Consider the following 26,274-nt stretch of genomic DNA (forward strand, 5'->3'; position numbering starts at 1 on the left):
TGCCCACTACACTCTGCACACAAGAACAGAGCTGAGGCTGTCAATCTGCCAGAGATCCCTCCCCTGTCACCATTTTTTATTGGTGTCAGGAAAGCTTGTCAGAAGCGACTCTTGCTGATAGCAGAAGAACAAAGCAGCAGACAGAAATGACAAAGTACACACTATAGAGGAATAAGTTTTGTATATATTTAATGTCTAAGGTTTACAACCACTTTAATATCAAATTTTAGTGAAAAGAAAACTCTAAATTGTGCTTGCCCCTATTCCAGACCCGTGATGTAGGAGATTCAAAAGGGTAACGTCAAATGCAGCCAAAAAACAAGCATTTTTAGAGGAAGGCTAGCAATGACAATCTTAGGATGTCTCTAATGACAGGTGTCATTTGACAAAACTTTTTAAAAAACAAAAAACAAAAACTATTTGCTACCCAACCACAATTGCTTTAATCCTTGTATCTAAGAAGATCTTGCCATCTCTCATGGTGCTGAATTCTGGGTTCTTCAGGTCCTCCATGATTTTTGCTTTGATGTTGGCGGGTACCGTTTCTGTAAAGTGTAATTTCTCTGTGACTGCATCGAGCAACATCTCGCCAACATCACTGCCCTCTACAAAACACTCAGTGATGTCTAAGTATGAGTCGATGTCATGGGTCTCGTATCTCACGGGGATGGTATCAAGGATTCCAGTGAGGTCCTCCGAGCACAAATCCATGCAATAATCTTCCTGTGAAAGCCATTTATGTCTCTTGTACAATTTATTCCATCCGCAGTCCCCTATAGAACAATCAGTGAGAGTGAGAGGTGTGACTTCGCAGGAGCAGCCAATCACTGGCACCATACACAATCATTGGCAGAATCTAATAAATCACCTTTATTAAATGTACAAAGTCACTTTTTTTCTGTTGACTTTTGCCTTTACATTTACAAAGAGACATTTAGAAGACATTTACATTTTAGGAGATACACTATATTGTCAAAATTATTGGGACGCGTGCCTTTACAGGCACGTGAACTTTAATGGCATTCCAGTTCATAGGGTTCAGTATTGAGTTGGCCCACCCTTTGCAGTTATAACAGCTTCAACTCTTCAAGGATAGGGATGATCGAACTTTTCAAAAGTTCGGTTCGGCCAGAACATCCGAACTTCCCGAAAGTTCGGCCCGGATTTCAGAACCCCATTAAAATCAATGGGACCCGAACTTCTGTAATCAAAAAACACAATTTTGAAGCCCTAAAACCCAATAAATGCCCCTAAAAAGTGCCTAGGGTTCTGGGTCATACCCCAGGGACTATTAATCACACAAAAAAAAAGTTCTTAAAAATTGTCATTTTTGATAGAGAGCCAATTATTGAAAAAATAAAAAAAATAAAAAATAAAAAAAAAACAATTTCTTTGGATTTAGTATCTGGTGGGTCTAAAAAGTGTACCTGTGAAGTTTCAGCTCTGTAGCATGTCCAGAACCATAAAAAAAGATTGTTTGTATTAGGTCACTTATAGAACAGGTTAGTGGCTTCTCGCTTTTCACACCTTGCCAGTTTAGTAGCAAGCGTTTTTTTGGGCATTTTTTAGGTTCTTTGGAGGCAGGAAAAACATCTGAACTTGTGTATAGTGGTATATATACCACTATACACAAGTTCAGATGTTTTGCCTGCCTCAAAAGAACCCAAGAAAATGCCCAAAACAACGCTAGCGTAAAAAAAAAAAAACGCCCAGGTGTGTTGTTTCAGGCATTTTTTGGGGGTTTTTGGAGGCAGGCAAAACATCTGAACTTGTGTATAGTGGTATATACACACACATACTTATATGTATTTTACACTTAGACATATATAGGTGTTAAAGGAGCGTTACCATATTAGTGTAAATGATTTCATTAGCGCAAGCATATATTTCTGCTGCTATCACACCTATATATGTCTAGGTGTGTATATACATATGAGTATGTGTGTATATATACCACTATACACAAGTTCAGATGTTTTGCCTGCCTCCAAAAACCCCAAACAAATTCCTGCAATAACACACTTGGGCGTTTTTTTTTTTTTTGGCGCTAGAGGTTTTTTGGGCATTTTTTTGGGTTCTTTGGAGGCAGGCAAAACATCTGAACTTGTGTATACGGTATATATACACACATACTTATATGTATATATACACCTAGACATATATAGGTGTGATAGTAGCAGAAATATATGCTTGCGCTAATGAAATCATTTACACTAATATGGTTACGCTCCTATAACACCTATATATGTCTAAGTGTAAAATACATATAAGTATGTGTGTGTATATACCACTATACACAAGTTCAGATGTTTTGCCTGCCTCCAAAAACCCCCAAAAAATGCCTGCAACAACACACCTGGGCGTTTTTTTTTGACGCTAGCATTTTTTTGGGTTCTTTGGAGGCAGGCAAAACATCTGAACTTGTGTATAGTGGTATATATACACACATACTTATATGTATTTTACACTTAGACATATATAGGTGTGATAGGAGCGTAACTATATTGGTGTTAATTATTTCATTAGCGCAAGTAGTTTTTTCTGCTCCTTTCACACCTATATATGCGCAGGTGTATATATACATACATGGGTGTGTATATATACCCCCTATACACATGTTCAGATGTCATGCCTGACTCCAAACATGTGCTCAAAAGATCCCTATAGACGCCTGCAGCCAAAAAGAATGCTGACAGTTGCGAAGCCATATTACTGCAGCGAAAGTGACTTCAGAGAAACTAGCTTTTCTCTATAGCGGTCACCCTGATATGGAAGGGTTTGGTCACCCTGCCATAGCAGTCACTGTCAGTTAACCCTACACTACACTACGGTCCCCTTACACTTAACACTTTCCCTACAGAAACTGAATAAATTAAAGCTAACCAAAGTGTAAAAGAGCACCCTAACTACACTAGATATCCCTTTCCTCACACTAATAAATGCTAAATGATACTTTGTAGCAGAAGTCCACGAACTGCTTCCACTCTCTTCCATGTCCCTTTATAACAATGCTAGGAATTTGGCGGGGGCTAGCTTATATACTGGGGGGCATATTCACTAATGATTGGTCACTCCAATCACATTCCTAGCATTCTCCTGCCCCTTCAATTGGCTTTTGCTAATGGTTCTGGTCCAATCATGGGCTTTTAAAGCCCATTTCCTGTCCCATTGCATTTTGGTCGGTTCTGGTTGCCGAATTCCGAACTTTTTGGGCAAAAAATTCTAAATTCGGCCAAACCTCGAACAGCCAATGTTCGGGTTGAACCGATGGTCGACCTGAACCGTTCGATCATCCCTATTCAAGGAAAGCTGTTCACAAGGTTTGGGAGGGTGTCTATGGAAATTTGTGACCCCTTAGTTCCAGTGAAAGGAACTCTTAAGGCGTCAGCATACCAAGACATTTTAGACAATTTCATGCTCCCAACTTTGTGGGAACAGTTTGGGGATGGCCCCTTCCTGTTCCAACATGACTGCGCACCAGTGCACAAAGCAAGGTCCATAAAGACATGGATGAGTGAGTTTGGGGTGGAGAAACTTGACTGGCCTTCAAAGAGTCCTGACCTCAACCCAATAGAAAACCTTTGGGATAAATTAGAGTGGAGACTGGGGGCCAGGCCTTCTCATCCAACACCAGTGCCTGACCTCACAAATGGGCTTCTGGACCCATAGACACACTCCTAAACCTTGTGGACCATCTTCCCAGAAGAGTTGAAGCTGTTATAGATGAAATGGGTGGGCCAACTTAATATTAAACCCTACAGACTAAGACTGGGATGCCATTAAAGTTCACGTGCATGTAAAGGCAGGCATCCCAATACTTTTGACAATATAGTGTATATACAGAAGTTAAAAAGAAACCCATACAAGGAGAAATAAATGTAGCACCCTACAGGTAGGTGCTAGGTAAAGATATAGTGGTAAAGAGAGTTTGGGGTAGGCGCTCCTCTACAATGCTGATATTTAATCCTTCATGTGCATGAGTATGCACCACTGTGTTAATTGGTGTCAATATATAAATTAATCCTATGTGGTCATGGGTAGGTGATATATGTGCAATGGCATAAAATTGTTAAATACATACGTTGCAAACTAATAGCAAAAAGTGCTGTGCATATTTTAGAATAAAATGCTGATAAAAATCAATAATAAACCAGTGTGTGACTAAGTGTTTCCCTGCTACCACTAGAGGGAGTGTGTGCAGCTTGGATAAATTGTGCTGTGATGAATAAAATAAAATAAAATAAAATAAAATAAAATAGAAACATATGTGTTCTTAAGTACCTAAAAAGTGAAGTGCCAATGTGCAAAAATTTTCTTCATGCGATGATATTGGAAATATTATAAAGAGTCCAAACAATATTCTATAACTGCAAAGTCCGTATAATGTTCCAATAATTTTCCAGTATTTAAAAGCAGGAATCAATGCAGGGTTACTGGATAACCAGGTGAACATAAAGGTGCTAAAGTGACTTGTGCCTTCCTCCTCCTTAGTGCTCTGGTGGGTACACAAACACGTGCTCTCCCCCTTATGTGAATGCACTCACCGGAGCTGCTCACCCCAACAAGGGTATAAAGCCTTGTATGTATCTGATATTCAGATCTCCTCTCCTTATCCTGGGTATTGTGCTTTATTCGGTCCCCACCATGAAAAGATATAAAAGAGCTCCCTTGGTGTAGTATATCAAGCTTTTTATTTCACAAATAAAATATCCACTTACAGTTTGGAAATCCTGTATGCGGTCCGCCGTGCAATGCGGATGTTCGGATCCGTGCGATTCATATAGTGGGCCTTGTCTGCCTAACAGCAGGGCTGTGATTTGTTAGGTAGGGTGTCATGTGTTCCAGATGTGCCTGCTGAAGGGAGAAGTATCCCCACTGGCTCCTGTGAGAGGCTTCTCATAGGGCAGTGTGGGAAGCCCAATCAGGGGACACATCCCAGCTTGTAACTACCCCAGAAGGCAGATTAAGCTGCAAAGGATTCTGGGAGTGGGTATAGGTTTGGGGGGAAGTGCGTGGCACGGTGTCTTTGGCGGGAGCAGAGTCCTAGGAAGGAGAGTGCGGCTGTCTCTCCTCCTGTCTGAGGAAGGCAGAGTAGAGCTGAGGGGATCCGGTGTGCTGAGAGCCTGCGGAGAGAGAGAGGGGTCCAGTCCCAGGAAAGCCTACACAGGTCGTGAGTACTGAGAATTGCCCCTGGGGGTCTGCCTAGAGTCAGAGGGGACCACTCCGGGAGAGGTTCTGGGATCCAGTGTCAGCTATCGGTAAAGTTGATACCTAGGTTGAGGACCCTGAAGATGCAGAGGAGGTACAAAGTCAGTGGACCCTGAAGAGTTCAAGGTCAAAGGGGGCACCTGCAGTTTGGGCACTGAATTGTGCAGAGCGTATCAGTACAGTGGCAGTTACACAGAGTTCTACATCATACTACCTCAAGCTGCACCAAGCGGGGGAAAGTATTTGGTGACTTACACAGCACAGCAGTGTCAGGAGTTCTACAGTTCTCAGTCTTGGATCTACAGGACTATAAGTCGGGGATTCAACACTTCTTCTGTTATACAGAGTGTACTCAGAGTCAGTGAGTGTTGGCTGGCGTCAAGGAAGCGCCAATGGACATTTACGGAGAAAAGTCCCAAATTGTAATTAGTTAAAGCCTCAAGGAGTATCTCACTATTTCCCTTCTCCCATCCCCTTTACTTCAATAAAACTACAAACAAAGATGCCGGAGTTGTCACTGTCTCAATTATCACACCTGGGGACTCAGCTCACATGGGCTGGAGAGGATTCCGGTACTAATGGCAGACCCACATCAGGCCATAGGCCTGGAAACTTTGCTACATAAAGAAGATGCAATTGCTGACATTCTTCTGAACCTATTATTATACAGGATTTATATAGCGCCAACAGTTTGCGCAGCGCTTTACAGTGTAGGGAAGACAGTACAGTTACAATGCAATTCAATACAGGAGGAATCAGAGGGCCCTGCTCGTTAGAGCTTACAATCTAGAAGGGAGGGTCAAGTGAAAAAAAAGGCAGTAATCGAGGGGGATGGGCAGATGGATAAAATGGAGGTAGAGTTGTTAGGTGTGGGTAGGATAGGATTCTCTGAAGAGGAGGGTTTTCAGAGATCGCCTAAAAGCTAATAGAGTAGGAGATAATCGGACAGATAAGGGTAAGGAGTTCCATAGGATTGGAGAGGCTCTGGTAAAGTCCTGGAGGCGAGCATGGGAGGAGGTGACAAGGGAGCTAGAGAGCAGGAGGTTTTGAGAGGAACTAAGAGAGCGATTAGGTTGGTATTTTGAGACTAGGCTAGTGATGTAGTTGGGGGCTAAACTGTGGATGGCTATTAGTTGCCTGGTTGTCTTTGGCTTCAATACTGGAGATTCAGCATAACCATACAGACAGTGAAATCAGAACTGATTTGGATATGTTTTCTCAGTCAAGGACTCGATAAAGTACTGACATTACTGGATCAGCATTACAGCCAGGCAGTTAACATCCCCAAAAAGAGAGGACAGCAATGACAACATCTATACCTCTTCAGTACAATGGACCTGTGATCTTACCTTCTAAGGTGGCCCCAGGTCTAGGTCTAGTTTAACCACTTGCCGACTGCCTAACGCCGATCTACGTCGGCGGTCAGCCCCTCACAGGCAAAGTGACGTAGGGCTACGTCACTAGCTTGTGAGGGTCTAGGGAGCGAGCGCGCGCCCCCGGAGGCACGCTCCCGCGTGGTCACAGACCCCCCCGCGCGTGTGACCGGTGGACCCGATGTCCGCCGGTCACTCTGCGATCAGCGGGGGAGAGGGAGAAAGACAGGCGGCTTGTGTAAACAAGCTGCCTGTCATTCTCCCCTGTGTATGAAGGATGATCATACGGTTCTACTATGTAGAACCATTGATCACTCTTCATACATCTGAAGCCACAGCCAATCACAGTAGAAAGCACGCCCCTAGGGACACACATAGCCCCTCCCTTTCAAAAAAAGTTAACCCCTTCACTGCCAGTGTATTTTTACAGTAACAGTGCATATGTATAGCACTGATTACTGTAGAAATGTCACTGGTAACCCCAAAAGTGTCAAAAATGTCAGTCAAGGGTCCGATCTGTCCTCCACAATGTCGCAGTACTGCAAAAAAAAAATCGCAGATCGCCGCCGTTAAAAAAAACACAACAAAAATGACAAAAATCTTTCCCTTTGTTAGTAAACGCGATAACTTTTGCGCAAACCAATCAAAATACGCTTTTTGCGATTTTTTTTACCAAACATATATAGCATAAAACAAATTGGCCGAAAATGTTAAAAAATTTTGATTTTTACATTTTTTTGGGGGGGAATTTCATATAAAAAAAATGTGAAAAATATTGCTATTTTTGCAAAATTTACGCTCTTTTTTTGTTTATAGCGCGTGATCAAAAAATCGCACAGGTGATCAAATACCACCAAAAGAAAGCTCTGTTTGTGGGAAAAAAAAGATACAGCTTCGCACGACCGCGCAATTGTCCGTTAAAGTCACGCAGTGCCGAATCGCAAAATACCCCCTGGTCAGGAAGGGGGTAAAATCTTCCAGGGCTTAAGTGGTTAAGGTGTCGTTAGGTCATCTTCAGAGTACTTAAACCCTAAAATCTGGGCTCTGTATCATGCAAATATTGACTGCAACTACCATTGCGAATCACTGTTGATCAGCAATAGAGATAAGCATAAGACTTTATGGAAAAAAAAAAAGCATAAGACATATAAATATGAAAAGAAATAGCAAAACTGGGTGTGATCCAATCTCAGCTGCTAGCATACCAACAGATAATAATTGGTAAAACAATTCACAAAGTTTTTCAAGAAAACACACAGCGTAGTAAAAAAAAAATATTAAATCCAGTTTACCGTGTGCGGAAGGTAATACATTTACTCAAAAGTCCAAATGAACATATATAAGTCCACCATCCAGTGAAATGTGAAAACAAAATCACTTGCAATATATTGTCCTTTAAAGGAAGCAAAGTGCAACTCTTCACACTTTTAGACACCAGGTTTTTTTTCTCTACCACATGCTCATTAAAACATGCTTACTAAAGCAATTTGGCCGTTTAAAGTGTTACTAAACCCAGGAGCCTGCAGTCACTATATCCGGTCTCCCACAGTACACAGAACATGGAAATGCAATTATTTTAGTAAATATAAACTGCTGAATACCTTTTCCTATTAGCAGTATAGAGCAGTCTTGTGACTTCCATCAGTGTCTGGTTAAAGCTTGTAGGAGGAGTTTTTGTTCTCCTCTGACTGTCCTACAAGTCTGAAGGACCTCTGACCCTCTGTCTGGACAGTGCTGATTGGCCCTGTGCTGATCACATGCACTCTCCCAAGAAAAATCTCTAGCAATACATACCAAACTGAGCATGTGTGGAGTGCCCCAAAGGCTCTGTTCTATCAGGAGATGGTTTGGGGACAGTGGAAGGATCAGAGAAGACAGGATCCAACAGCCCTTTTACACAATGCAGAGCATTAAAGGGGTTGTAAAGTCAGAAGGTTTTTTTTTTTTTTTATCCTAATGCATTTTATGCAATAAGATAAAAAGACTTCTGTGTGCAGCAGCCCCCTCTGCCCCCCTAATACTTACCTGAGCCCCCTTCTCTATCCAGTGATTTTCACGAGTGCCTCAACCGTCCGGGACTCTCTCTCCTGATTGGCTGAGACACAGCAGCGGCACAATTGGCTCTTGCTGCTGTCAATGAGACTCAGTTAGCCAATCAGGAGAGAGAGGGGCAGGGCCGGGCAGCGGCTCATGTTGTAGTACAGTGATGGCGAACCTTGGCACCCCAGATGTTTTGGAGCTACAATTCCCATGATGCTCAACTACACTGCAGAGTGAATGAGCATCATGGGAAACGTAGTTCCAAAACATCTGGGGTGCCAAGGTTTGCCATTCACCGTCTTAGTAAACACACGGAGCTGCAGCTTGGCTCGGGTGCCCCTACAGCAAGCTGCTTGCTGTGGGGGGTACTCAACAGGAGGGAGGGGCCAGGAGCTCCAGCCGGGGACCTGAGAAGAGGAGGATCTGGGCTGCTCTGTGCAAAACCACTGAGCAGGTAAGTATAATATGTTTGTTATTTTAACCACTTAAGCCCCGGAAGATTTTACCCCCTTCCTGACCAGGGCCTATTTTGCGTTTTGGCACTGCGTGACTTTAACGGACAATTGCGCGGTCCTGCAACGCTGTACCCAAATGAAATTGACGTCCTTTTTTTACCACAAACAGAGCTTTCTTTTGGTGGTATTTGATCACCTGTGCGATTTTTTGATCATGCGCTATAAACAAAAAAAGAGCGACAATTTTTTATATGAAACCCCCCCCCCCCCCAAAAAAAAAAAATGTAAAAATCAAAATTTTTTAACATTTTAGGGCAATTTTTTTTTTTACCATATGTTTGGTTAAAAAAAAAAAAAAAACGCAAAAAGCGTATTTTGATTGGTTTGCGCAAAAGTTATTGCGTTTACTAACTAAGGGAAAGATTTTTGTCATTTTTATTGTTTTATTTTTTAACGAGTAATGGCGGCGATCTGCGATTTTTTTTGTGGGACTGTGACATTGCGGCGGACAGATCGGACCCTTGACTGACATTTTTGACACTTTTGGGGGTACCAGTGACATTACTACAGTAATCAGTGCTATACATATGCACTGTTACTGTAAAAATGACACTGGCAGTGAAGGGAATAACTTCATTTGAGAGGGAGGGGTTAAGTGTGTCCCTAGGGGCGTGCTTCTTACTGTGATTGGATGTGGCTGTGTGTGTAACAGCAGAGATCAACGGTCCTACATAGCAGGACCGTATGATCTGTGCTGTTACACAGGGGAGATTGACAGGCGGCTTTGTTTACATTAGCCGCCTGCCTTTCTCCCGCTGCACCGGAGGATCGCGAGTGAGCGGCGGACATCGGGTCCGCCACTCACTCGCGTGGGGGGTTCGTGAGCGAGCAGGAGCACGCCTCCGGCGGCGCGCGCTCACTCCCTAGAGCCTCACAGGCTAGTGACGTACCCTTACGTCACTTTGAAAAAAGAAAATCAGGTGCGCTAAATTCACATATGTCACACATCAAGACTTGGGTGTGACACTATAATGAGTGACCAACCAACCTCTGCAGTGTGTACCTTAGTTGATGTGCACTAAGAGGGTATATGGTATTACCAGATACCCTGGTGCTAGCAAATGAAAGGTGATGGATGAAGTAATAGTTTTCAATGTGATAATAACATAATCAAATGGTGCTTCACAAATAATACAAAATAAAGTCCAAAACTCCAGTGTGAACCACCTAAAGTGTATATACACCCTTGAGGGGTACACGAGTCCCAAGTTCCCACACAAATAATAATACAATCCACAAACGTGTATTGGGTAAACTGTGAGGGTGCAATGGTTCCACCACCTTGATGGGGATTGGCCTCTTACCATAAGAAAGAGGTCAAGGGCGGATAATTAACCCAGTGATGTCCTAGGGGTCCCGGGGATCACCTTGGGATGTGCAGACAAAATTGGCCTCTTACCAGATCACTCAAAGTATGGGCAAGTTGTCTCACTCTTGGTATTATGTCCCAATCCCGGTCCTCTATCTTCCTGGGGGTTCTCTCTATTGTCCCGGATGGAGGCTTCAACTTGTGGCTCATGAAAATAAATCAGACCATAGTGCAGTACCTTGGGTGGTTTTATTTAACAAAAGTAGATGCACTTACATTTAGACGGTCATCTCAAATCACAAAAACCAATTCCAGTAATAGAGGCCGAGACCACCTGCAGTGCGGTCCGGCGACCAACGATGACGGCGCGGCGCTCCTCTCTGACGCGTTTCCACTCAATAGTCGTCTACGGAGATAGGAGTATGCCTGCACCGTCATCTTCCGCCCTTAAGAAGCAAATGTGTGACGCACTTCCGGTGTCCGCAGTATCCTCCTTCCTGTGCGCGCACAGGAAGTGACCTCACACAAGAAGTCCGTCCCGATACTTCCTGTTATGAAGAGTAAACATCCGGATCAAAGTCCGTGACGCTACCATAAGCAGCACGATCGCCACCCATGTAATGGGGACCGATCCGGCCGCCACAGGAAGTCGGGATCTGGACTAACTAGTACTATACAAATAGAGGTCAGATATGAAATGCCCATTACAATTCCGTACGGTACAAAATAAAATAAAAAGCCGCAATGCTTCTCAGCTAAATGCAGCCGTTATACAATAAAACAATGTAAAACCCTGCCATCAATGTAGGTAGGTAGATACATTTTACACAATATTAAATAATATTTAAATCACATGTTTAAAATAATAATAATAAAATCAATAAAATATTACCTCAAATTATACATGATTTGGGCAATAGGTAAAAGAAGAAAAAGAAAGCCAATAAGTAAATGACCTGCCTGTTATCAGAACAAGATGTGTCACTAAGTGTAAAGAGGAGGAGGGAGCAAAGATTTGGCGAATCTCAAAACCATTCACCTGTTATTAATGAATGAGTTAATGTCAAGATCTACATTATGTCCTAGGGGGCGGGAGCTCTTCAGCTGGTAAATCCAGAAGGTTTCCCTTCTGGATATAGTCCTTCTCAAATCGCTACCTCGCCAGTGGGGAGTGTATTTCTCTATTACTACCACCTCTAAATCATGATGTTTCTTGTGGTGGTATATAGCACAATGTTGGGATAGGCTGTGACCTGGAAAACCTTTCCTTATGTTTGCCAGGTGTTCACAAACGCGGATACTCGCTGTCCTGATGGTCCTGCCTACATATTGTTTTTTACAGCTGCAGGTCACAAGGTAAATGACCCCTTTAGTATGGCAGGTAATGAAGTCTTTTATGGGAAAACTTTCTCCAGTGACAGTTGATGTGAAGGTATTGGTCCTTTTGGTCTTAGCACTTCGACAGAGATTGCAATTTTTACATGGATAATACCCCTTAAGGTTGGGAAAGAGGATTGGGGTTACAGGTGGTTCTACATATGTCCGAGCTATCGTCTCCTTCAGGTTTTTGGCTTTCCTGAAGATCATCTGTGGACCCGTAGGGAGGACTGGACCTAATACTTTATCCTGCCTTAATATGTTCCAATGTTTACGAAAAACATGGTTCATCCATCTGTAGTTGCCCGAGAACTGCGTGATGAAAGCAAAGTCAAAACTTTTCTTAGTTGTTCCTTCATCTCGTTGAACGGTCAGTTCTACTTGTGTGGAAAAGGATTTAGGAAAACTAGAAGAATGGTCAGAACTCTGGCAACTGAAATTTAATGTGGATAAGTGCAAGATAATGCACCTGGGGCGTAAAAACCCAAGGGCAGAATATAGAATATTTGACACAGTCCTGACCTCAGTATCTGAGGAAAGGGATTTAGGAGTAATTATTTCAGAAGACTTAAAGGTGGGAAGACAATGTAATAGAGCAGCACGAAATGCCAGCAGAATGCTTGGATGTATAGGGAGAGGTATAAGCAGTAGAAAGAGAGAAGTGCTTATGCCGCTGTACAGAACACTGGTGAGACCTCACTTGGAGTATTGTGCGCAGTACTGGAGGCCATATCTCCAGAAGGATATAGATACTCTAGAGAGAGTTCAGAGAAGAGCTACTAAACTAGTACATGGATTGCAGGAAAAAACTTACCAGGAAAGGATAAAGGACCTTAACATGTATAGCTTGGAAGAAAGAAGAGACAGAGGGGATATGATAGAAACATTTAAATACATAAAGGGAATCAACTCGGTAAAGGAGGAGAGCATATTTAAAAGAAGAAAAACTACCACAAGAGGACACAGTTTTAAATTAGAGGGGCAAAGGTTTAAAAGTAATATGAGGAAGTATTACTTTACTGAGAGAGTAGTGGATGCATGGAATAACCTTCCTGCAGAAGTGGTAGCTGCAAATACAGTGAAGGAGTTTAAGCATGCATGGGATAGGCATAAGGCTATCCTTCATACAAGATAGGGCCAGGGACTATTCATAGGATTCAGATATATTGGGCAGACTAGATGGGCCAAATGGTTCTTATCTGCCGACACATTCTATGTTTCTATGTTTCTATGTGCAATCTTCTAACTCCTTCATCTCTCTATCCAATGTAATGGGATCATAGCCCTTCTCTGTGAAGCGTTGTTTCAGAATTTCTGCTTGAGTGTGATAATCAGAACGTTCTGTACAATTCCTTCGTATCCGCCTGAATTGCCCTCTGGGAATAGACTTTAGCCATGCTGGATGATGGCAACTATCGAGTGAGATAAACCCGTTCTTATCTGTGGGTTTGTGGTAGGCACTTGTTACGAATCCATTCCCTCTTCTTGAGATGACTAGATCGAGGTAATGTACTGACACAGTACTCCAGGAATAGGTAAACCTAATGCCCCAACTGTTTTGGTTAAGATGGACCATAAACTTGTGTAAACTCTCCTCGTTTCCTTTCCAAATAAAGATAGCATCGTCTATATAACGTCGCCAGAACAGCAGTTCCTGTATCCTCTCGGAAAAAATATTCCTGTCTTCCCAGAGTGCCATAAAAAGATTGGCGAGGCTGGGGGCAAATTTAGCCCCCATCGCCACGCCTTTCCTTTGGAGAAAAAACTGATTTCCAAAGTAGAAGTAGTTGTGTTCCATGCCGAATGTGAGTAATTCCAGGATAAACCGCCTTTGTTGTAATGGAATCTCATATGCCTGGTCCAGGAACACGCTAGCTGCCTCATACCCCATATCATGGGGGATGACAGTGTACAAGGACGTAACGTCCGCGGTAACTAGTAGAATGTTCCCCTCTACTTCTAAATTGGTGATCTCCTGTATACACTGGGAAGTGTCCTTCAGGTAGGCCGGAGTTTCCCTAACTAGAGGTTGCAGGAAGAAGTCAACGTATTTGCCTATCCTAGATGTTACGGAATCTATTCCGCTCACTATAGGTCTTCCTGGAGGTCTAGTCAAGTTCTTGTGAACTTTTGGAAGATAATAGATGATTGGTATACGTGGAGCCAGTGGAACCAGGAATTCTTTTTCCTTTTCACTTATAATACCATCTTCAAAACCTCTTTTCACAATCTTTTCGAGCCTCCTCTTATAAGTCCCAGTAGGGTCCTTCCGAAGGATTTGATAAGTGTCTCGGTCTGATAAGAGGTTTTGCATCTCTTCAAGGTAATCCTCTTTGTTCAGGAGTACCGTTCCCCCTCCTTTATCAGCCGGTCGAACAATCAGATTTTTGTTGTCGCATATAGCTTTGATCCCTAAAGATAAATCTCTTTGGGATTGAATTTTCATATCTTTCTCCTCCAATTCCCTCAGGACAACCTCCTTGAAAATTTTGACATGATCACTGGACTTGCCTCCAGGGTTGAACAGGGAAGCATTCCTGAGGTTGGTGGGTATACATGCGGTCTGACTGTATGACACATAATTCCTTTCTTTGGCGTTGCACAAAAAATGTCGCTTAACATTCAGTTTGCGTATAAATTTGTGCATGTCAACAAAGGTCTGGAACTTGTTGAGTGGTTTTTTCGGGGCATATTTCAGTCCCTTATTAAGCGTGTGTTTTTCCTTTTCTGTTAAAACCACTCCACTCAGATTGAAAATTCCAGGGGTATCTACTTTTTCTTTTTTCCGTGCGCTGCCCCCCCTGCAGCCTCTACTGGTTTTTTTCTTTTGGCTTTGCCTGGTCCCTGGCCTAAAAAACCCTTTGGCTTGGAATTAATGGGGGTTGATAATAAGCCTCTTTTTGGTGGGTGCCTTTCATCCTCATCCGAATCATCGTAACTTAATGATTCATATCTGTTAGGCATCGAATACCTCGACTCTTGAGGTGTATGGGATGATTGGGAATAATATCCAGTATGGTCCACCTGTCCTCTAAACGGGGATCTAGATCTCGATCGTCTCCGATTCCTCTCATCCGATCGATCCCTTCTGTTATATCCGGTGTTTGGATGTTCTTTTCTCTTTTTATCTTCCCATTTAGCCTTCCCCTTGCCCTTAGGTGGGGGGGGGGTGGTTGTGTCTCCCTTAACGGTCTGAAGTTCCTGTGATAGGATTGCCCACTGGTAGCAACACCGGTTTGGGTCGGCGTTCCGCCAGGATTTTCTCCGGGGAGGTTTCTGGTAGGGACCTCTGGAGGTTCCACAAAATCCACTTTTCTAGTTGACTCTCTTGATGGTCCTTCTCCTGGATCTAAGGGGGTGACACTCATAGGTTCTTCTCCTCCTTGATTTAATTGCCATTTGAAAACTCTCCCTGAGGAGTAATCGTCCAAATCATGGAAGTACTTCTTCCTCTTTTTGGCTTTCTGCGTAACCTCCTCCATCGTCATAATCTCTCTTAGTTCTTGATTATAAACTTTGTAGGCTGGTTCCTGCATAAGGGGTGTTAGTTTCTCTTTAATTTCTTGAATCTCCTTGTTTAATCGGATGACTTTTTTCCTCTTTCTATCAACGAGAAAGCTAAGGAGACTCATCCCAGCTCCATTAAAAAATTGGTACCAATCCGTGACTTCGGGATCACCCTGGTCAGGATTGATATTCCAACGCAAGCTTCGTAGGACCATCTTTTCTTGCATATATTTTTCCAAAAAGACGATGTCCCAAGAAGCATGGAGTTCTGCCACTAACACATTTTTGAGTCGCATGAAAATGCCTCTCATATCTGTGAAATCATTCTTTGTCTTATCAAAGAACAGGACATAATGTAGATCTTGACATTAACTCATTCATTAATAACAGGTGAATGGTTTTGAGATTCGCCAAATCTTTGCTCCCTTCTCCTCTTTACACTTAGTGACACATCTTGTTCTGATAACAGGCAGGTCATTTACTTATTGGCTTTCTTTTTCTTCTTTTACCTATTGCCCAAATCATGTATAATTTGAGGTAATATTTTATTGATTTTATTATTATTATTTTAAACATGTGATTTAAATATTATTTAATATTGTGTAAAATGTATCTACCTACCTACATTGATGGCAGGGTTTTACATTGTTTTATTGTATAACGGCTGCATTTAGCTGAGAAGCATTGCGGCTTTTTATTTTATTTTGTACCGTACGGAATTGTAATGGGCATTTCATATATGACCTTTATTTGTATAGTACTAGTTAGTCCAGATCCCGACTTCCTGTGGCGGCCGGATCGGTCCCCATTACATGGGTGGCGATCGTGCTGCTTATGGTAGCGTCACGGACTTTGATCCGGATGTTTACTCTTCATAACAGGAAGTATCGGGACGGACTTCTTGTGTGAGGTCACTTCCTGTGCGCGCACAGGAAGGAGGATACTGCGGACACCGGAAGTGCGTCACACATTTGCTTCTTAAGGGCGGAAGATGACGGTGCAGGCATACTCCTATCTCTGTAGACGACTATTGAGTGGAAACGCGTCAGAGAGGAGCGCCGCGCCGTCATCGTTGGTCGCCGGACCGCACTGCAGGTGGTCTCGGCCTCTATTACTGGAATTGGTTTTTGTGATTTGAGATGACCATCTAAATGTAAGTGCATCTACTTTTGTTAAATAAAACCACCCAAGGTACTGCACTATGGTCTGATTTATTTTCATGAGCCACAAGTTGAAGCCTCCATCCGGGACAATAGAGAGAACCCCCAGGAAGATAGAGGACCGGGATTGGGACATAATACCAAGAGTGAGACAACTTGCCCATACTTTGAGTGATCTGGTAAGAGGCCAATTTTGTCTGCACATCCCAAGGTGATCCCCGGGACCCCTAGGACATCACTGGGTTAATTATCCGCCCTTGACCTCTTTCTTATGGTAAGAGGCCAATCCCCATCAAGGTGGTGGAACCATTGCACCCTCACAGTTTACCCAATACACGTTTGTGGATTGTATTATTATTTGTGTGGGAACTTGGGACTCGTGTACCCCTCAAGGGTGTATATACACTTTAGGTGGTTCACACTGGAGTTTTGGACTTTATTTTGTATTATTTGTGAAGCACCATTTGATTATGTTATTATCACATTGAAAACTATTACTTCATCCATCACCTTTCATTTGCTAGCACCAGGGTATCTGGTAATACCATACACCCTCTTAGTGCACATCAACTAAGGTACACACTGCAGAGGTTGGTTGGTCACTCATTATAGTGTCACACCCAAGTCTTGATGTGTGACATATGTGAATTTAGCGCACCTGATTTTCTTTTTTCATTTCATATCACCTATTGGCTCTAAGGTTGCTGCTTTTTTCACCTACTCTATCCAGCGCACTTTTTCTTCATACACCTTACGTCACTTTGCCTGTGAGGGGCTGACTGCCAACGTATATAGTCGTGTGGCAGTCGGCAAATGGTTAATATAAAAACTTTACAATCACTTTAACCTGTTAGGTTCTACAGTGAGTATAACAAGCATGCTCTGCTGCATATACAGACTGATTATATTGTTATGGGTTTAGTAACACTTTAAGAGAAGTCAATATGCGTTTGTGTATGAGGGATCCTCCGTAGTAAGGTGTAGCACTCATCACATACAGGTCTCTGTTGGTCACCCCCCAATGACCCAAGATGTTCATAAAAAGAAAAGCCAAGGGTGCCAAATAATATAAAACCATGAGAATACAAGTTTAAAAAAAAATAAAATTGAACAGATTCACAAATTAATGAATGTGTAATGCTTATAGAGAATCAAGCCAGTCAGTGGAATCGAACAGGCCACTTCAGGACTCCAGGATGTGTGATGGCATCATGATGATCCTTCTTCTCAGTTCAGTCAAGCATCTGTGGGATGAGCAATCACGGAGACCCCATTTTGCAACTTACAGGACTTAAAGGATGTGCTACTGACAGTTTGGTGCCAGATACAACAACATACCCTCAGAGGTCTTGTGGCATCAAAGCCTTGATGGGTCAGGGTTGTTTTGATGGCAAAAGGGAACCTACTCAAAATAAGGTGTAAAAAAATGCTTTAACCACTTTACCACCGGAGGATTTTGCTGTCTTACGTCCAGGCCACTTTTTGCGATTCGGCACTGTGCGACTTTAACTGACAATTGCGCAGTCGTGCGACGCCGTACACAAACGAAATTTACATCCTTTTTTCCCCCACAAACAGAGCTTTCTTTTGGTGGTATTTGATCACCTGTGCGATTTTTACTTTTTGCGCTATAAACAAAAAAAGAGCGACATTTTGAAAAAATAACAATATTTTTCACATTTTTTTATATGAAATTCCCCCCGAAAAAAATTTAAAAATCTAATTTTTTTAAAATTTTTGGCTAATTTGTTTTCTGCTACCTATGTTTGGTAAAAAAAAATCACAATAAGCGTATTTTGATTGGTTTGCGCAAAAGTTATTGTGTTTACTAACTAAGGGAAAGATTTCTGTCATTTTTGGTGTTTTTTTTTTTTAACGAGTAATGGCGGCGATCTGCGATTTTTTTTGCGGGACTGCGACATTGTGGCAGACAGATCGGACCCTTGACTGTCATTTTTTACACTTTTGGGGGTACCAGTGACATTACTGCAGTAATCAGTGCTATATATATGCACTGTAAAAATGACACTGGCAGGGAAGGGGTTAATTTTATTGGAGAGGGAGGGGTTAATGTATGCCTGGTGCTTACTAACGTGTGTGGGGGGAGGTGACTGAGTGACACAGGGACAGATCGCAGGTTCAGCTATGCTGAACCCTGCAATCTGACCCTGCCTGTCACTTAGGAGATCTGCCCGCTTGTGTTTACACAAGTGGGTGGATCTCCACACTCGATTTCCAGACGATCGCCGCTGCTCCTCCCCTGGCCCGACTCCCGCTGTGACTGAATACAGCGGGAGCGAGCCTCCGGTGGGGCGCGCGTGCCGCCGAGAAAGGGGAATGTCTGCCAACGTAGTACTACGTCGTCAGACGTTATCGAGTCACTTTGCCGCAGTAGTGCTCTAGTGAGCAGACGGCAAGTGGTTAAAGTAAGAATGCTTTCAAAAATATATATTTTAATTGTTTATATTTATCAACTTACAAAATGCAAAGTGAGGAAACAGAAGAAAAATCTAAATACAATCAATATTTGGTATGACTACCCTTTGGCTTCAAACCAGCATCAACTCTTACACTTGCACACATTGCACACATGCACAAAGTCAGGGATTTTGTAGGATTAGAGTCAAGTGTATAATTAATCAATTATACCAAGCAGGTGCTAATGATCATCAATTTCATATGTAGGCTGAAACACAGAAACAGAAACCGCTGTGTAGGAGACTGAAAACTGGGTGAGGAACAGCCAAACTCTGCTAAGATGAGTTTGTAGAAGACAGTTTCATATCATAGCAGGGGCGGATCCAGAGTCTAGTCCCGGGAGGGGTACTGCCAGAAAATAAGGTGTTGCTTACAGAACTGTTTTTAACGTATCATACAGTCCTAACCTTGTTTAAAACAGTGATATGTTTAAAATGATGCCACTTCCTCTCAGTGCAGAGGAGGTAGGGAAGAATAGTGAGACCTGCCAACCACAGTGATGAAAGCTATGACAGTGGTGGTGGTCTTACTCTTTTATCAACTTCATGGAAGATCTTTATGATTTCTCTGCGGGTTTCCTGATGCGCTACAGTACAGTGCACCTCTCCATCTGGGACTTATGCCCCTACAGCAGGGGTGCCCAACCTTTCGAGGAGCGAGGGCCACTTTAGCGACTTGGTAACCGGTTACGGGCCACAATAAGCAGAGCGGGCAGATGACAGGTCTGTGTCCACTCAGCATATGCAGAGCAGATACAGACACAGCCTGCTCTACTCTATGGGCCCTCTGATCAAATCCGCCCAGATAGAAGGGGACAAATCCCCTTCTGTTTTTTTAGGTGGATTGGAATAAGATTAGAGATAGGCGGGTGTAAACGTACAGGAGTAAATTTGTTATCACTCCGCCTTTGACAGGAGCTGGCGCGATACAGGAAGCATTGGCTCTGCTTTCTCTAGTGCCGGCTCCATTCTTCACACTAAAGCTGGGGATTGGCAGGTCAGGAACCTGCAATCCGGGCTTACTGACCCATTATCCCAGTGCAGGTGGTGGCACTGGGATCCCCGGAGTCAGTAATATTTTCTCAGGGCAGCAATTTCCCCGTTGCCCCCCCCCCCCTGGATCCGCCCCCATGTCACAGGTTATACACCATGGCAAGACAGAGCACAGCAACAAGACACAAGGTAGTTATACTCCATCAGCAAGGTTTCTCCCAGCCCAGGCAAATATTTGTAAGCAGACTAGGGGTTCAAGATGTGATGTTCAAGCTCTTTTGAAGAAGCACAAAGACAGGGGCAACGTTGAGGACCATAGGCACAGTGGTCAGCCGAGAAACCTAAGGAAGAACTATAGGCAAAACATTTTTTTTTCCATTTTGGATAGAGGAGAGGATGGTTATAACTCCTGTCAGATTTATTTTTCACCATCTGTGCCCCATTTTGGAGATTTCGCTTCCTGTCCCATAGCCAAAAAAGGAAGTGAGAGAAAATCCCTGCAAATTCAGGGATTCAGCAAAATTTTTATTTTTTTGGTTCTTTGTAAATACCCTTTTTGCACTTATTTTCTGCAGCACTTCCAGCTGCGGCTGCATAGGTGATTTCATCACAGGCGATTCGCATGAACTCCTGGAATATCACCAACATCTATCCCAGGAGTCCATGGAAATCCCCCAATACCGAAACAGCACCACGCATTGGCATTACTGTGCAGGAGCGAGCTAGGGAGGTGCATGCTGGGTAGCCAGCTCCCCTGAATCCCGGAAATAAAACAGGAGGGCTTCAGATGCCCACAGCAAAGATGGACCCTGCCTGCTTTCGAGATCTGGTCAGTTTTTAATAATTTAAACAAACTAAAACTAGGACATTAATGACAGTATCTAAACGTTGCACTGGAACTGAACACAATTACGGTGGTGTATTTAAAACAAAAATGAATTGGGGATTGGAAATCCACTTTAAGAATTACAGGTATTTTCAGCGTAAAGAAGAACAAGGAGTCCTGGAAGTGATGGTTTGGCCCCCACAGATCCCTGATCTCAACATTGAGTCTGTCTGGGATTACATGAAGAGATAAAAGAATCTGAGGCAGCCGACATCCACAGATGATCTGAGGTTAGTTCTCCGAGATGTTTAGAACAATCTACCTGCTAAGTTCCTTCAAAAGCTGTGATATTGATTTGATTATGATTTTTCTTATGTGCATTTACTTCCCATTTTATTAATTGCTAAAATTAAACTTTTAACACTTCTATTTCTGAAAGCATTCTTCATTTGCAGAATATTTTCACACCTGCCTCAAACTTCCTAAAACCTTTCTACAGTACTACGTGCATATATATATATATATATATATATATATATATATATATATATATATATATATATATATATATATATATATATATATATATACATATTAGTTTATTTTATTTATTTCACAGAGATACCATACTTTATTATTACTATGACACAAACTTTCCTCTATTTACTTCTATATTGAATCCATGTACCTCTATGGCTTTCACTTCAGACATCAATATTCCAAGAAAGCAATGTTAGTGCAGCAAGTCACAGACGCAAACCTCACTGATTTGACTACATTAAAGGATAACTCCGCTTTCATGAGGAATAAAATAGCAAATAAAGAAAAAATAATATAGTGTATACAATTGGGACACAAGTCATATTTAAATTCAATGTTATTAAAAATGATCTTTCCTTTTCAATCTGCAGCCGCTGTAATTTTCTGAAAATGCAATGCAATATGGCTACCTGGAGCTGTTCTGTACACAGAATGTATACTGACCACACCCCAGAATCATCATTTCCTGCTTGTGTGATTGGCTCACCAATTTTCCCAAAAGTCTGCACTAAGATACAAGTCAGATTTCTGGCATCCCCTGCAACAAAAATTTCATTTTTGGTGAGATACTCCCAATAGGAAATCAAGGCTTAGGCCCCTTTCACACTTGTACGACCTGAAAGTCGCGCGACTTCGATGCGACTTGAAGAAATGCCTGTGTAATATTGAGGTCTATGGACCTCAAGTCGCATCAAAGTAGGACCAAAGTAGTGCAGGGACTACTTTGAAGTCGCTGTGACTTGAAGTCACGCAGATATGAATGATACTCATTGGAAATCATGGGGTACGACTTGTCATGAGACTTTGCGCTCCCAAGTCATTGGACAAGTTGGAGATGTGTGAATGGGGGCCTAAAGGGAGGCCCAGCAGCTTTCCTCATTAGAGCCCTGCGGGTGCACATCTGATTGATAATTATGAAACCACTCCCATTAGACTCACTCTACACAGGGGCACAGAGAAACACACAGGGATTTCTTCAGAATCACAAAAGGTAGGAATCTGCAACAAAGTTTGTTATAATCCTTGCAATGTACAGAAATCACCCAGAGGGGAATGTTTTTTCAACAAAAGTGGAGTTACTCTTTAACCACTTGCCGACCGCCGCAAGTACATATACTGCGGCGGTCAGCCCCTCACAGGCAAAGTGACATACCGGTACGTCACTAGCCTGTGAGGCTCTGGGGAGCGAGCGCGCGCTCCCGCGCGGTCATGGGCCCCCCCCCCCCCGCGCGTGTGAGCGGTGGACCCGATGTCCGCCGCTCACTCACGATCGTCCGTGACAGCGGGAGAAAGGCAGGTGGCTAGTGTAAACAAGCCGCCTGTCATTCTCACCTGTGTAGGAACAGTGATCATACGGTTCTACTATGTAGGACCGTTGATCATTGTTCCTACACCTCAAGCCACAGACAATCACAGTTAGAATCACGCCCCTAGGGACACACACCACCCCTCCCTCTCAAATAAAGTTAACCCCTTCACTACCAGTGTCATTTTACAGTAACAGTGCATATGTATAGCACTGATTACTGCAGTAATGTCACTGGTAACCCCAAAAGTGTCAAAAATGTCAGTCAAGGGTCCGATCTGTCCGCCGCAATGTCGCAGTACCGCAAAAAAAATTGCAGATCGCCGCCATTACGCGTTAAAAAAAAAAAACAACAAAAATGACAAAAATCTTTCCCTTTGTTAATAAACGCGATAACTTTTGCGCAAACCAATCAAAATACGCTTTTTGCGATTTTTTTACCAAACATATGTAGCATAAAACAAATTGGCCGAAAATGTTAAAAAATTTAGATTTTCAAATTTTTTGGGGGGGGGAATTTCATATAAAAAAATGTGAAAAATATTGTTATTTTTGCAAAATTTACGCTCTTTTTTTGTTTATAGCGCATGATCAAAAAATCGCACAGGTGATCAAATACCACCAAAAGAAAGCTCTGTTTTTGGGAAAAAAAGGAAGTCAAATTTGTTTAGGTACAGCAAACCGACCTCGCAATTGTCCGTTAAAGTCACGCAGTGCCGAATCGCAAAATACCCCCTGGTCAGGAAGGGGGTAAAATCTTCCGGGGCTTAAGTGGTTAAGCAGAATCTGCACTGTAGAGTTTATGATTCCACGAGCAGAACAGAAATCCATGTAACTCACCTGTTATAATGGTGATGATAAGCTTTCCTTCTGGGGACAGACATGATAGGAAAAACTCCAAGGTTTCTTTTATTGGCTTTGTATAGTAGATCACCTGAAACACAGGATAACCCCACTTCAGTAACCAATGTGTGCCTAAATAAAACACATGTAATTACTACAATAATAATATAAAAATAATACAGTGTTGAGAAGGTCATTTCATTACTCTGCAGCTGCTAATATTTTTTTATATGGAAAAATATTCAAGTTTTGTGCTCTTGTAAACATAACATTTGTTTGTGACAGAAGTGTTTCTTAGCTAGGATAAAAAAAGACACAAATTTATCTAGTTCAACAAATAGGACAAATTAAATACATAGGAACCGTCATATGCAGAATCCTATACCCAAAGCGGATCCAGAAGAAGGCAAAAAATCGTATAAAACATGGTCCAAATTGCTCCTGGGGGGAAAAAACTCCTTCCTGATTCCCCAAAGGCAATCAGATATTCCTTGGATCAACATGCTGTTTATTACCTAGCAATGTTAGTATCTAGTTAAATGTTGTGCTTTTAAGAATGAATTCAGCTTCTTTTTTTAAAACAATCTATGCTGGAATTATTTCTTGAGTCTATTCCACATTTTCACAGCTCTTACTGTGAAGAAGCCTTTCCATATTTGGAAATCTCTTTTACCCCAGACATAAAGAGTGCCCCTTGTCCTTTGTATTGACCTGAAAGTGAATAACTCTACTCAAGTTCACTATATGGACCACTTATGTATTAATATACAGTGCATCTGGAAAGTATTCACAACGCTTCACTTTTTTTACATTTTGTTGATTTACAGCTTTATTCCAAAATGGATTATAAATTCATTATTTTCCTCAAAATTCTACAAACAATACCGCATAATGACAGTGGGAAAGAAGTTTGTTTGAAATCTTTGCAAATTTATTAAAAATAAAAAACGAAAAAAAAATCCCATGTACATTTAGTATTCACAGCCTTTGCTCAATACTTTGTTGAAGTACCTTTGGCACCAATTACAGCCTCAATTCTTTGATTGTACTCTTTTGAGTATGATGCTACAAGCTTGGCACACCTATTTTTGGGCAGTTTCTCCCATTCTTCTTTGCAGGACCTCTCAAGCTCCATCATGATGGATGGGGAGCGTCGGTGCACAGCCATTTTCAGATCTCTCCAGAGATGTTCAATCGGGTTCAAGTCTGGGCTCTGGCTGGGGAACTCAAGGACATTCACAGAGTTGTCCCGTAGCCACTCCTTTGTTATCTTTGCTGTGTGCTTAGGGTCATTGTCCTGTTGGAAGATGAACCTTTCGGTTTTCATGAAATATGTCTCTGTACATTGCTGCATTCGTCTTCAATCCTGACTAGTCTCCCAGTTCCGGCCGCTGAAAAACATCCCCACAGCATCATGCTGCCACCACCATGCTTCACTGTAAAGATGGTATTGGCCAGGTGATGAGCGGTGCTTGGTTTCCTCCAGAAATGGCACTTGCCATTCAGGCCAGAGAGTTCAATCTTTGTTTCATCAGACTAGAGAGTTTTGTTTTTCATGATCTAATGGTGCTTTTCCACTGCATGGAACCGAACGGTTCGGCTCGCTTTTGTGCTTTTCCACTGCATGGTACCGCATGGTACGGTATAGGAACGGTTCGGTACGGTACGATACAGCGGCGCTTTTCCACTACATGGAACCGAATGGTACGGTTCTCTAAAACAGTACCACCTCGATTGTGGTTCCAAGAAGTACCATACCGGTACCATATCCCACAATCCTTTGCATGCAGCTGACTGTTTGTCACTACTAGCCACTGATTGGTCAGAGAATCATTGTTATCCCACCCACTTACTTTAGTACTACTTTAGTGTAGCAGCAAACCATACCAAACCGTACCGAACCGTTCCAACACCGTACCATGCGGTACAATGCAGTGGAAAACCAAACAGGGCCAAGCAGGGCCAAGTAGAGCCGAGCCGGTACTTGCAGTGGAAAAGTGCCATAAAAGTCCTTCAGGTGCCTTTTGCCAAACTCTAGGTGGCTGTCATGTGCCTTTTACTGAGGAGTGGCTTCCATCTGGCCACTCTACCATACAGGCCTGATTGGTGGAGTGCTGCAGACATGGTTGTTCTTGGTCGCCTCCCTGACTAAGGCCCTTCTCCCCCGATCGCTCAGTTTGGCCGGGCAGCTCGCTCTAGGAAGAGTCCTGGTGGTTCAAAACTTCTGTCATTTCTGGATGATGAAGGCCACTGTGCTCATTGGGAGTTTCAATGCTGCAGAAATATTTCAGTACCCTTCCCCAGATCTGTGCCTCGATATAATATTGTCTTGGAGGTCTACAGACAATTCCTTGGACTTCACAGCTTGGTTTGTGCTGACATGCACTGTTACCTGTGGGACAAGTGTGTGCTTTTCCAAGCCATGTCCAGTCAACTGAATTTACCACAGGTGGACTCCAATCAGCTTGTAGAAACATCTCAAGGATGATCGGTGGAAACAGGATGCACCTGAGCTCAATTTTGAGTGTCATGGCAAAGGCTGTGAACTCTTATGTACATGTGATTTTTTTATTTTTTTATTTTTAATAAATTTGCAAAGACTTCAAATAAACTTATTTCTGTTTTTCATAATGTAGTATGGTTTGTAGAATTTTGAGTAAAATAATTAATTGAATCCATTTTGGAAAAAGGCTGTAACATAAAGTGAAGCACTGTGAATACTTTCCAGAAGCACTGTATGCTGATCATATCCCCCCTTAATCACTTCTTCGAGACAATAAATTCAGTTCCTCTAATCTTT

The 26,274-nt window shown here is 42.5% G+C and overlaps 1 protein-coding gene across 2 annotated transcripts in view; it reads right to left on the minus strand.

Moving 5' to 3' along the window:
- Positions 1–302: 302 nt before the first annotated feature.
- LOC309558301 (histamine N-methyltransferase-like) overlaps positions 303–26,274 on the minus strand; it is a 39,842-nt gene continuing 13,870 nt past the window's right edge. For both annotated transcript variants that reach the window (XM_082261358.1, XM_082261357.1), the window contains 2 exons: positions 23,472–23,565; positions 303–773 (listed from right to left, as the gene is read on the minus strand). In XM_082261358.1, the coding sequence (XP_082117484.1) occupies positions 424–773; positions 23,472–23,565 (444 nt within the window). In that variant the 3' untranslated portion in view covers positions 303–423. The remainder of the gene's footprint in view (positions 774–23,471; positions 23,566–26,274) is intronic.

This window comes from Pelophylax lessonae (assembly GCF_965119305.1).
Source record: "Pelophylax lessonae genome assembly, chromosome: 6".
Classification (NCBI taxonomy): Eukaryota; Metazoa; Chordata; class Amphibia; order Anura; family Ranidae; genus Pelophylax; species Pelophylax lessonae.